At 39.6% G+C, this 13812-nt stretch overlaps 1 protein-coding gene across 1 annotated transcript in view; it reads left to right on the forward strand.

The window, feature by feature from the left end:
* The window catches only part of Ncor1 (nuclear receptor corepressor 1), a 159604-nt gene that overhangs the window by 125411 nt on the left and 20381 nt on the right, over positions 1-13812 (forward strand). The window contains exons 29-35 of the mRNA XM_013347052.2: positions 3885-3968; positions 4346-4602; positions 5054-5408; positions 7038-7259; positions 9196-9405; positions 9832-9981; positions 10359-10556. Coding sequence (XP_013202506.1) covers positions 3885-3968; positions 4346-4602; positions 5054-5408; positions 7038-7259; positions 9196-9405; positions 9832-9981; positions 10359-10556 — 1476 coding nt within the window. The remainder of the gene's footprint in view (positions 1-3884; positions 3969-4345; positions 4603-5053; positions 5409-7037; positions 7260-9195; positions 9406-9831; positions 9982-10358; positions 10557-13812) is intronic.

Here is a 13812-nt window from a genome sequence, read left to right on the forward strand (position 1 = left end):
CTCTGTGGTTTTGGAGCCTGTCCTGGAACTCCCTTTGTAGACCAGGCTGGTCTCGAACTCACAGAGATCCGCCTGCCTCTGCCTCCCGAGTGCTGTACTTTTAAATCTTAAACTGTGTCTTAGTTATGGTTTTTGTTGGTGTGAAGAGACACCAAGACCACAGCAGTTCTTATAAATGAAAACATTTAATTGGGGGGATGACTCTGGAGGCCATACCTATTCAAATCACCACAACCTGCCTCAGATAATTTAATCAAGATTAAGCATGCCCTAATTTTCTCAATTATATTTTGTTTTTTGGTTTTTCGAGACAGAGATTCTCTGTAGCTTTGGAGCCTGTCCCGGAACTAGCTAATGTAGACAAGGCTGGCCTCGAACTCATAGAGATCTGCCTGCCTCTGCCTCCTGAGTGCTGGGATTAAAGGCGTGCGCCACCACTGCCCAGTTAATATATTTTCTCTATTTAAAAACAACAACAACAACAAAAAATGAAACAAAACATCTTCTGTGGCTATAGAGATGGCTCGGGGTATAAGATTAAGTACTGCTTGCCTGCCGGGCGGTGGTGGTGCACGCCTTTAATTCTAGCACTCAGGAAGCAGAGGCAGGTGGGTCTCTGTGAGTTTGAGAACAGTGTGGTCTACAAGAGCTAGTTCCAGGACAGGCTCCAAAGCTACAGAGAAACCCTGTCTCGAAAAAAAAATCACGTGTCGTTTGCCAAAACCAGTGGTTTTGAAAATAGTGTACCACTATTACACAGTGATCCCAAAGTAGGCTTTTCAGCCAGATGGGTTAGCCACTGAGTCCTAGGTTTCTGTGTGACTCTGCCCCTCCAACCTTGGGTTTACAGACCCATTCCATGTCATGCAAGGGTTCTGAATTTGGGTTTTGATGCTCATACAGAAGGCACTTTACCCACTGAGCCATCTTCCCAGCCTCAGTGTGAAATTTCTTTGGATATTATTTTAAAACTCCTTATTTGGGTATGTATATTTCATTTATTTTCTCTAATTTTATAGTGTCCATATTTCTTATTTTCTTTTTTCCCAGGTATATTCAAAGTTGACCAGTGATTTTTCAACTAAGATGCATTCAGAGTTTAGATTCCCAGGAGTAAGAGAATGGGTTGTGAATGTTTTACCTGTTGCTGATTGAGAAACTGGAACAGTGGCTTCTGTAATGTCTGCACTAGTTCATACCCTACCATCAAGTGCCCTCCTTTAATCCCAGCACTCGGGATGCGGAGGCGGGATGCAGAGGCAGGTCGATCTCAGTGAGTTCAATGCCAGGATAGTCAGGACTGTTACAGAAAGAAACTCTGTCTCAACACCCCCCCCCATTCTTTCCTCCCTCCCCAATACATTCTTTCCAGCATTGTAATTGTTTATGGAATTCATTCTGGCAGGGGTGAGATAGATCTCAAAATAGTTTTAATTTGTATTTCCCTGATGGCTTAAGGATGTTGTACACTTAAAATATGTATTGGCCACTGCCGGGTGGTAGCTCATGTTTTTAGTCCTAGGAAGCAGAAGTAGGTGAATCTCTGTGAGTTCCAGGGCAACCTGGTCTACCGAGTGAATTCCTCGAGAGCTAGGGCTATGTAGAGAAACCCTGTCTCAAAAAAAAAAAAAAAAACCAAACAAATAAATACACACACACATACACACACTGTTGTCCATATTTTCTCCTTTGAGACCACTCTGTAAGCTCTCAGCCTACTTTTTGATTATGTAGTTCAGAGTTTTCATATGTTCTACATGGTACTTTTCTTGGATCCATAGTTGGCAAAGGTTTTTCTCGCATTCTGTGGGCTACCTCTTCACTTGTAATGATCCTTTTTTGTCAGGTCTTGTTTGTCAATAATTGTCTTTTTTCCTTAGTAACCCAAGTCTTATTTAGAAAGTCCTTACCTGTGCCTGTATCTTGAATTATTTTCCTCTCTTTTTCTTCTAGCATTTTCAGTTTCAGGTCTTATGTTTTGATTGTTGATCCATTTAGAGTTGATGTTTGTGCCAGGTTAGAGGTCATTCAGATGGTTATCCACCTTCCTGGCGCCATTTGTTTAAGGGACTATCTTTTCTTTAATGAGTATTTTTGTCACCTTAGTCAGAAACCAGGTAACTACAGCTGTATGGATTCTTGTTTCAGCCTGTTTCCATCAATCCACATGTCTGTTTTTGAGCTAGTGCCATCCTGTTTGAGAATTCACCCACAGGACTTTCTAGCCTGTTACAGAGATGCTTCCTCATCCATGTACTGTTGCTCTGTTCACAATAGCAAAGAAATGGAATTAGCCCAGATGTCTATCATAGGTGAATGTGATCCATATACACAATGAAATTCTATTTGGCCACAGAAAAAATTGAAATTATGTAATTTTTGGGAAGACATATGGAACTTCAAAATATCACATTTCTTCTATTTGTTTTTGTTTTTTTGAGACAGGGTTTTTCTGTGTATTTTTGGCTGTCCTGGAACTCACTCTGTAGACCAGGCTGGCCTGAAACTCATAGAGATTTACCTGCCTCTTCCTCCTGAGTGCTGGGATTAAAGGTGTAAGCTACCATGCCAGGCTAAATTTTTATATATGTGTATTTGTGTAGGAGTGAAGGAAATAGATACTAGCACATAAGAAAAAGGGCCTATAAGAAGGGGGAAATTATTTTTAAATAAAAAATTACCCTATAATTAAATCTCAGTAAATGTTATCTATGCTATATTTAAAACCTAAAATGTAATGGTTAAATTAACATTGACATTTATAAATCTTATTTTAAAGTTTTGATTATGCTGTTCAAATTCACTTCTTGTTATAGTTCTCCTCTGATTAGCAAGGTTTCTGAAAATGCCCAGATATTTTGGGTTTGTTAATTACCATAAAAAGGGGGACTTCGTGGGGTTTCACTTTCTGCTGTGGCTTCTCATATAGAAACGAAAAAGGGGGAAGAGGTGATGGGATAAAACAATAACAAAAAAGGCAGGTTCTCCCTCTATCCCTGGCTGGTCTTGAACTAACTATGTTGCCCATGCTTTCCTTATATTCAGACATCATAGCCTGTCTTTGCCTTCTGGGTGTAGGGATTAAAGGTATACTCCACCATGCTCAGCCAAATTTTATTTTTATTTTGATGTTTTTCATTTTTTTATTAGTTTTCATTATGTAAATTTAAATCATTTGTTTTGTTGTTGTTTGAGGCAGGGTCTCTCTGAGTAGTCCTGGCTGTCTTGGAATATGTTGTCTGGACCAGACTAGACTGACCTCAGACTCACAGAGATCCTTCTGTATCTGTCTCCCTAGGGTTGGGATAAAGAGTGTATAGTACTACATCCAGCCTACATCTTCTGATTTTTTTAATTGAAATATTTTAGATTTTGCTTTGGGACACAGGTAGGGTGTGGACAGGCCTTGGCTGGCTTCAAACTCCTTGAATTATTTTCTTGACTTCACTTCACAAGTGCTAGAATCATAGGCATGAACTACCAAATCCAGCTGAAATTTCTTTTTGTTTTAAAGTAAACTTTATTGTGTTTCTTGATCACTTTGTATTTGGGAAAATGTTCTATGTGAATTATGATATTATGGGGCAATAGAGATGGCTTAGAAGCTAAGGGCACTGACTGCTGTTGAAGAGGGCACAAGCCTGTATATGGTGTGCATATGTGGAGATCAGAAGGAGCTTGGGTATTGAATTTAGGTCATCAGCCTTGACTGCCGGGCATCTCACCAGTTCTTTGTGATAGTTTCTAAATTGTGTACGATTTTGAAATGACATCCCTTCTATCACAGAGGTTTTTATCAAAATTATATTCTCTATAGACAATATTCAGTATTATGAATTAACTATATTATGTCTAATAACTGGATTTCTCTACTGTTTTGCAAGGTCTGATATGCCGAGCATTGCCCAGAGGGAGCCCTCATTCTGACCTCAAAGAAAGGACTGTGCTCTCTGGTTCCATAATGCAGGGTACATTGTGTTTTGCCTTTTTATTATACACCGATTCACTGGCTAGGTAGTTTAATATTAATTTTACAGAATATTAAACCTACTTTTCAAGATATTTTACCTTTTGAAGTATTAAATGTTAAACCCTGATTTTAACTTTTTTCTTAGCTACATCATTTAACAGAATGTTTTAGTTGTTAGATCTTTTAATATCAACATATCTTTATAAGAACCATTCTGAAATTATAACAAATGATACATTGTTATATTTTGAGTAATCCTTAAAACATAATGACTGATGAATGTCTACTTGAGGGTCTATGGCAGAAGTTCAGTGGCAGGGCTCTGCAGCCATCAACATTATTTTAACAAGTATGTTTTCCGAACTCTTCCTAAAGGTACACCAAGAGCAACAACCGATAGCTTTGAAGACGGCCTTAAATATCCCAAACAGATTAAAAGGGAAAGCCCTCCTATCCGAGCATTTGAAGGCGCCATTACCAAAGGAAAACCATATGATGGTATCACTACCATCAAAGAAATGGGGCGTTCTATTCATGAGATTCCACGACAAGATATTCTAACTCAGGAAAGCCGAAAAACTCCAGAAGTGGTCCAGAGCACAAGGCCAATAATTGAGGGTTCCATTTCCCAGGTAAATAGTTCATAGCTCTTTCTATCAATAATTCTACTTAAGACTGACATCTATGAAGCACTTTAAAAAATTTGACTTAGGGGGGCTGGAGCGATGGCTCAGTGGTTAAAAACATTGCGTGCTCTTCTAAAGGACCCGAGTTCGATTCCCAGCAACCACATGGTGGCTCACAACCATCTGTCATGAGGTCTGGTGTCCATATGTAAACAGAATATTGTATCCGTAATAAATAAATATTTTAAAAAATTTGACTTAGTAGTTCTAGGTAGTTCTTATGTCAAACTTCTTGGTAGTAAATCTTTCATATACATATTACCAGTTTTTCTTGTATACATAGTTTAAAGTGAATAATTCAGGAGTGTGTATAATTGCCATGAGCCAGACCTACACCTGAGAGGGAACAGTATCTAGGTAATTCTGCTATCTGTAATGTTTGTTTCATTCCCCTTAGGGCACGCCAATAAAATATGACAACAACTCAGGTCAATCAGCTATCAAACATAATGTGAAGTCCTTAATCACAGGGCCTAGCAAACTACCCCGTGGAATGCTGGAAATTGTACCAGAGAACATAAAAGTAGTAGAACGGGGAAAATATGAGGATGTGAAAGCCAGTGAGCCTGTGCGTCCCCGGCACACGTCAGTGGTGAGCTCTGGCCCCTCCGTTCTCAGGTCTACACTTCATGAAGCTCCCAAAGCACAGCTGAGCCCAGGAATCTATGATGACACCAGTGCTCGCAGGACCCCTGTGAGTTACCAAAGCACCATATCCAGAGGCTCACCCATGATGAGCAGAACTTCCGATGGTATGACTTTTGTTGAAACATTTTTTTACCTTTTACAAATTGAAAAATACCAAATAATTTGCTCTAGATTAGATCCACAGGTTTTAGGACTAGGGAAATAGCTCACTCAGCAAAAATTCAGTCAATAAAATACTTAACTGACAAGTTGAGTTCACGGGTGGGGAGGCTGAGCATAGTGATTATAATTCCAGCACTGGGAAGGTGGAAATGTATTCTCTGGGGCTCAATATGTATATTTAGAGATCTTAACTGTTAGGCCAGTGGTTCTTAACCTGTGGGTAATGACCCCTTAGATCGCATATCAAATATATTTATATTACGATTCATAACAGTAGCAGAATTACACTTATGAATTAGCAATGAAATAATCTATGGTTGGGGTCACCACAATTTGAAGAACTGTATTAAGGGTGGCAGCATTAGGAAGATTGTGAACTACTGTGTTAGGTCTTGGCTGGATGGTGGAGAAGTGAGGAATGTTTTGAGGAGGCACAGCAGGCAGAGGAAGGAGATCCTACTTGAGGGAAAAGTCTTGAAATCAGGAAGGCTAAATCAGCAAGATTTTATTTTGATAGGGCGATTTGTTTGGTTATGGACACATTTGAACCAGTAGAATTTTAGTTACTAGCTTTATGGTAGCTGGGTGTGCTGGCCCACACCTACAGTCCCATCACTTGGGAGGCAAGGAAGAGGCAGAAGCAAATTTGAGGGCTACAAGGTGAGAGACTATAAAACAAAACAGCAGCACTAATGATACTTGTATGATATCATTTGTATATTTAATATCAGTGAATTATTCCCTTCAAAATGTATAAAGCATGTGGAGTTTAATCTCAGTAGTGCAGAAATAAAAGAGTAAAGATATTAAGTACAACTGAAGAGTAGATTCTGCTGTTAAGAGCACTTCCAGAGGACCCAGGTTCAGTTCCCAGCACCCACATGGCACTTAACAGCCACCTGCAACTCCAGTCCTGGGTGATCGGACACTTTCTTCTGGCTTCCAAGGACACTGCATACACGTGGGGCATAGATATACTACAGGGCAAAATGCCAATGTATATTTTTTTTTTAAAAAAAGGAAAAGAATTTAAGAGAAATTAAGTCACATGGCTAATGTGGTACACTTTATGATACATAGAAATCTCCACAGTGAGGGTGGTGCAGAGTGTAGAGATGTACAGGAACCAGTCTAATCACAGTGGTGAGTAGGGGCTGGGCAAATGGATATGGATAAGGTAAAGAATCACTGTAGCGCAGACTGAAGAGATAAAATTAGGCTAACTTTTGGTTGACAGGTAGCAGGGAGGGAAGAAATTGAGATTTGCTACATGTGGGGCCCAAATAGGTCTGTTTTGTTTGAGAATTTATGTATTAGTATCATGCACGATACATGATCATTTACAGTGGGATTTAGAGAAGATTATTGAACTTCATAAACTTCATAATTTTAATATGAGGTTGTTTAGAATTATTGCTGTGCTCCAAAACATCACAGTGGTCTCCAGGTTTCAAGGCTACTATAAGTTCTTAATCTTGAACTTATTGAAAGATAGGATTTTATATGCTGGGACACAGAGTGAAGTTTTCTCAAGGATTTGTGGCATTGGTGGTTTGTTATTGCTGTTACAGTTTCTTCCAGCAAGTCTACCAGTCATGAAAGGAAATCGGCTCTGACCCCAACCCAGAGAGAAAGTATACCAGCCAAGTCTCCGGTGCCTGGGGTGGATCCTGTCTTGAGCCACAGCCCATTTGATCCCCATCATAGGAGTAGTGCTGCAGGAGAGGTTTATCGGAGCCACCTTCCCACGCACTTGGATCCAGCCATGCCCTTTCACAGGGCTTTGGATCCTGGTAAGCTCAATATTTAGTGACAATTTACAGCACAGAAATATGGTATCAACATGACTGTATGTTAATTACAGCAGTTCTGACTACAGGTCAGTGCCTTTTCTTACTACTGACTAAATCTCACCATTGTTTCTCTGTTATGAAAGAAACTCCCCAGGCTTATTAGCTTTGGTTTTTGTTTTTTAATGAAGCCATAGTTTAAAAGACAATTAAGTGACAAAACCATTTTAGAAAGCTGGGTATTGTGTTGGGAAACAGAGGCAGGTGGATTTCTGTTAGTTCAAGGGTAGCCTAGTCTTGGGGTTATATCCTGGTTCTTACAGCAATTTTTATTACCAGGTTATCCTTTTAAGGCAGAGAAGCCAGGCAAGTAAGATGGGTTCTAAGGTAAAGGACCTTGCTTGCCACCAACCTATGGCACCCACACAATGAAAGGGGAAATAAACTCACAGGTTGTCCTCTGTGAGATGCAAATATGCATACCTGCACATAAACCTCTGTTGATACAAAGTAAACAAAAAGATTTAATGCAGAAATGCCTGAGGTTACTTACCTTTCGTGATAGCTAGGAACCTGTGGGAATATTTTATCTGAAAGGTCTGCTGTTGCCAAATTGTTACTTGAACCTAACTCTGATACAGAGATCACAGACCAACTTATAATGGTTCATTCCACGTAAGCTTTTGACTTGGCAATGGTGTGAGATCAAAACCTAGTCAGCAGAAACTTTACTTTTAATTGTAAACTGGGATCCTTTTTGGGGCTAGTAGTATGTAGTAATGGCTTTCATGATGCTGAGTGCAGCGGTGAGCCACAGCCCCTCAATAATTAATGGAAACAGTTGATGGGTACAGTGTAAGTTGTGGACTTATATATTTAACACGCTTCCACAAGCCTTTTGTGATTTACAGACCACCTGTGTTTACACAAATGTCTCCCAGAGGATATGTGTTTCAGCAGTCACACTTAACTGACTTGGAGTTCTGGATAAAAGTTTAATTAATGGCCTAGAAAACATATCAGTGGTTTTCGCTTTCTTTAGGAGAACATGTACATATGAATGGTTCCCTTAACTTTTAGACAAAACTTTTTATATTTGCTCAATGTCTATCATAAAACTTTAATAGTACTTTCATCTTATTGTCTTATTTTTCTATCTGAGCTAGCTTATAAATGGTTTTTAGAATAAGGACATTATCTCCTACTTTTTATACTTATGACTTCATTGCATCCTGTCTCATGCTTTTATGCAAAGGCTAAGAAACAGCAACTCATTTACCAAATCCTGTTGCTGTAGCTGTTTGTTTTGTCCATGGTAAAGCAACAGTAGCTTGAGAAATACTGGGTAGCTCTAAAACCTAGCACAGTTTTCAACTGGCCCTTTATAGAAAAAGTTTGCCATCCTTTTTCTTTCAAACACATGCATTACTGAATGGTTGTATATAATCATTTTTACCTCTAGAAAAATAAAATTCCTATTCTAGAAGTTCTTCTTCATGTGCACTCCCAGTGTTGTGTTTTCAACCACAGCTCTTGACCCAGTGAGAACTCAATAGAGTTTCATGATAATTGAAAACAAAACTGCTGGGAAATGCTCAGAATCTGCCCTTCCCTTTCCCATTACATCTCAGGGGTGAATGAGTTAGGCTTACAGGGCTGGTGGCACACACCTTTAATCCCAGCACTCAGATGGATCTCTGAGTTCAAGGCCAGCCTGGTCTGCAAAGTGAGGTCGAAAACAAGCCAGGGCTACACAGAGACTCCCCCCTCAATAAGTAAATAAAAGGAAGAGGAGTTAGACTTCATGTCACTCCTGGAGTAAAGTGACAGTGGCTCCTGCTCTAGCACAGCCGGCATTGCTTCCTCACTGTGTCTAAGGACAATGTTTAGCAGGCTAATCTCACACACTCAGTGCCATTTTTTTCTTTTTCTCACTCAGCAGCTGCTGCTTACCTGTTTCAGAGACAGCTTTCACCAACCCCAGGATACCCAAGTCAGTACCAGCTTTATGCAATGGAGAACACCAGACAGACAATCCTAAATGATTACATTACCTCACAGCAGATGCAGGTGAATTTGCGCCCTGATGTTGCCCGGGGACTGTCCCCACGAGAGCAGCCACTGGGTCTCCCTTATCCAGCTACGAGAGGTATATAGAATTTTTTCACATTTTCCAATAATTAATAAATACTTGCTAAATGAATGAAAGACATAAAAGGAGCTAATACTTGTCTCTATAGACTTTTGCCCTGAAAGCAGATAAAGTAATATTTTGAGATGAGTTGAACAGTAAACATTAAAGTACTAAGCCTATAATTGTAAAGTGTTTAAAGTTCGTGTTTTTTTTTAAATACGTCCATACCTGAAGTTATTTGCGGTTATTGTGTTATCAGTATTTTCATATCCTCCTTTAAGTCGTAAGCAATGATAATTTTTTAAACATTTTTATTTTTGTCAAATGCAAATTATCGTTGTTATTATAAAGAGACAAAATGGAAAAATCACGTATGCTGCTGGAGTTAGGTGTCAGTTTGTGGTAATGCCTAACATAAGCTGTGTTTGTCTTTTTGGATAGGAATCATTGATCTGACAAATATGCCTCCAACAATTCTAGTGCCTCATGCAGGAGGAGCGAGCACTCCTCCCATGGACAGAATCACCTACATCCCTGGCACGCAGATTACTTTCCCTCCTAGGCCATACAATGCTGCGTCTTTGTCTCCAGGTGAGATGCTCTAAGCAAGGGTTCCAGAAAATAAGTCAAGGATTTTTCTAGGGAGAGTATATTTAAAATAATGCCCTCTATTTCTTAGACAAAATTGCTTAAAATTTATACATCTCTAACAAGACCAAGACACTTCAGTTTTTCTGGTATAGCTTGCAGAGGAATTCTGAGCATCTTTCTCCCATTCTGCTCTTCATTTAATGTATACATGGAACTCGATGCTCCACAAATACCCTAAATGCTTATACTTTGCTCCATCTGCTATCCGAGACTCTTAAACATAATACAAACTTAATACACCCGTATTTGAAGCTGGTTGACTCTTTTTGGTTATTTACAGATTTAACATGATAGACTGACAGTTTTGTCTTTTACAGGACACCCAACACATCTTACAGCAGCCGCAAGTGCTGACAGGGATCGAGAGCGGGAAAGAGAGAAGGAGCGGGAACGAGAACGAGAACGTGAGCGTGAGCGTGAGCGGGAACGGGAACGAGAACGTGAGCGTGAACGTGAACGTGAACGTGAACGTGAGAGGCTCTCTGCTGCTTCTGCTGATCTCTACCTACGACCAGGTCAGTGAGAAGCTTTGCCCTTTCCTTAGGCTACAGGTCTTGGTGATTTCCTGTGAGGCATTATGCTTAATTTTTCTAAGTAGGCAAAAAACATGGAAAAACCAATATGTGTAATTTACATGCAAAAGTGCTATAGAAAGGGACTTTCCATGATGAAAGTGCCATTTCGACTAGTCCTAAGCAACACAGGTCTTCAGTTGCTCATGAAAATACAGACCAGTCTATAGTTTAAAGGGGGAATTGAGAAATATGCTTAAAAGGGAGAAGTGGCGTCTTGAATACATTGCTTACATTCTGTTTAGGAAGTCAGTCATGTGACCAGTAGCCTGAAATGTGTTAGAACTCTGAAATTGTCTCAGGAATTCATGTGTGTGCCAATGGTGGTGTGAAAATTCAGACACAGAGAATGGCCAGAAAGAAACTGCTGAGGAGAACATAGAAGCAGAATCAAAGGAGCCAGCAGTAACTTAATGGGTTAAAAAATAAGATTGAGCTGCAAATTAAAACACAGCTGAGCTCAACCTGATGGACATGCCTATAACTCGGTGTCTTGTTGGGGTTTTATTGCTGTGAAGAGACACCAAGACCACAGCAACTCTTATAAAGGAAAACATGTAATTGGGGCTGGCTTGCAGTTCAGAGGTTTAGTCCCTTATTGTTATGGTGGGAAGCACGGCAGTGTGCAGGCAGACATGCTGTAGAAGTAGCTGAGAGTCCTACATCCTGATCTGTAGACAGCAGGACAGAGAGAGTGACACTAAGTGTGGTGTGAGCTTCTGAAACCTCATCCCTGTGACACACTTCCTTCACCTAGGCCACGTCCACTCAAACAACCATAGCTCCCAATTCCCTATAGCCTTTGGAAGCCATTTTCATCCAAACTACCACACCCAGCGTTTAGACTTCTACACTTAAGCTGAGGCAGGTGGACTATACATTTGATATCAGTCTGGCATTAATAACAAGAGCCTGCCTCATAGAAAAGGAGTAAGGAGTATATGGGTGGTGGGGTTTAGAGGGACACAGCATGAAAAATGGCAAGATCACTATCAGAGAAAACAAATACTTTTATTTTGGACATATTTAATCTTACAGATATTTGAGCCATCTCTCTTTATCCCTGATATATTTGCCTTTCTCAATTATTTTAATCAACTAAGACCATTTATTTGGTTCATATTGTCAGATATGCTGATCTGACACTTAGGAACACAGACTGATGTACAAGAGTTAAAACCCGGGTCAAGAGGATTCCATGGGCAGGTGTCAGTCTCTAGATTCCATTTAAAGGGCAAAGTAGGTGTAGGCAAAAGGAAGGCAAAGATTATGGTTGTATAGGTAGGTACAGAAATGAAGATAAAATGGCAAGAGGGTGTCGAATTCATATTTTAATAGGGACAAACCCTTTGAAATTATTGATAATGTCAACAGGTAGAAGAAACCTAAAGCTAATCATGAAATTTGATCCGGTCATATTATTCCTGGTGACCATGTAGTTTGTAGTCAATGTGGTACAAACCTGAAATACATTTAAATATTACTCATTATTTGTACATAGAAAAATCATTAGTAGTCTGATCCTTAAAAATCCTATAATATGCTGGGCAGTGGTGGCACATGCCTTTAATCCCAGCACTCAGGAGGCAGAGACAGGCGGATCTCTGTGAGTTCAAGGCCAACCTGGTCTACAAGAGCTAGTTCAGGACAGGCTCCAAAACCACAGAGAAACCCTGTCTCGAAATTCCCCCCCCCCAAAAAAAAATCCTATAATGCATAAATTATGTGGTAATATCACAGTATTCAGTTTATGTAGATTATATTAAACATGAAAAGTTACAGTCAAATTCAAATGATACAAAACTTTGGTAGGAGCTAGGTCTTAAAGTGACAAGTAAAAACATCAAAATAATATTTTCTCATTAGATACTGAATTGATCTTTTCCATGTAGCAGGTTCACAAAAATAGACACTGATATATGACAAATGCCATATAAATGGGGTCACTATTGTGTATAAAAATGTGAAGACTAGGGTCTGGAGAGATGGCTCAGTGGTTTAAGAGCATTGCCTGCTCTTCCAAAGGTCCTGAGTTCAATTCCCGGCAACCACATAGTGGCTCACAACCATCTGTAATGAGGTCTGGGACCCTCTTCTGGTTTGCAGACATACACACAGATAGAATATTGTATACATAATAAATAAATTAAAAAAATGTAAAGACTAATTGGTTAGCAGTTTCACTTCTAGGAATTGGTCCTATAGAAATACTGATGTATGTCAGAGTATATTTAGAGGGAGAAAATTGTCAAAGTCTGGCTGAAGTAGTACTGGCTATAGAAATAAGTCTGTGCTAAAATTAAAATGTCTAGCTCTTACGCAGGCAAAGAACGAGGTAGAAAGTTGGAGGGAATGCACAGTACAAGGAAAGTAGAAAAGAAATTGACTAGGGAATTAGAATTTAAGATTCTCCTAGCTCTGTTATGCCAGAGTTAAAGCTAAGTGGGTAAAATTCTCAAACCTCCAACAAGGGTAGCTATGGAAGACAAACTTTGGGGAGGGTACTGTGAATATTCCATCTCACAAGAGAAAGCTTGCTAGAACAAATGCAATTGTTGAGTAGAAGCAGAACAGAGGACTGGGGTAGTAAGATAGTTCAGTTAGTGCTTGCCACTTAAGCATGACATCCCAAACCATGTAAAAAACACTGGGTATGTTACCATGTGCTTATAATAACAATGCTGGAGGGACTTGGACAGTGGGATCTCTGGTGCTCACTAGCCAGCTTGCCGACCCAATCTCTAGACTTCAAGCCAGTGAGAAGAAGTAGCCGAGGAAAGACAGGGATTAATCTCTGACCATGCACATGAATGTACACGTGTATGTACACCCAAAAAGGCAAAACAGGAAGAACCACGTTTGAGTGCAGGAACCCCAAGCTGTACTGCAGCCACTGTATGTTATTTTCACTGTGATGTATGGGAAGTTGTTTGACTCGGGAGAGCACACTGAATGCAGTAGAATCTGCAGCGCATGTGCGGATGAGCATACAGCACTTTGTTGTTGGTTCTTCTCTTTCCTTTCTGAAATTGAGATAGAAACACCTAAATGGAAGTGACAGTAAATGACAGCTAAGATTATGCTTAATTTTTGTTGGGTTTTATTATATCTTTATCGAGAAACTTAGAATCCATTTCTAGGAAGTATGGTATCAATTTTCTTTTCTTCCTTTCTTTTTTTTTTTTTTTTTTTTTTTTTT

This window comes from Microtus ochrogaster, chromosome 7 (genome assembly GCF_000317375.1).
Source record: "Microtus ochrogaster isolate Prairie Vole_2 chromosome 7, MicOch1.0, whole genome shotgun sequence".
Taxonomy (NCBI): domain Eukaryota; kingdom Metazoa; phylum Chordata; class Mammalia; order Rodentia; family Cricetidae; genus Microtus; species Microtus ochrogaster.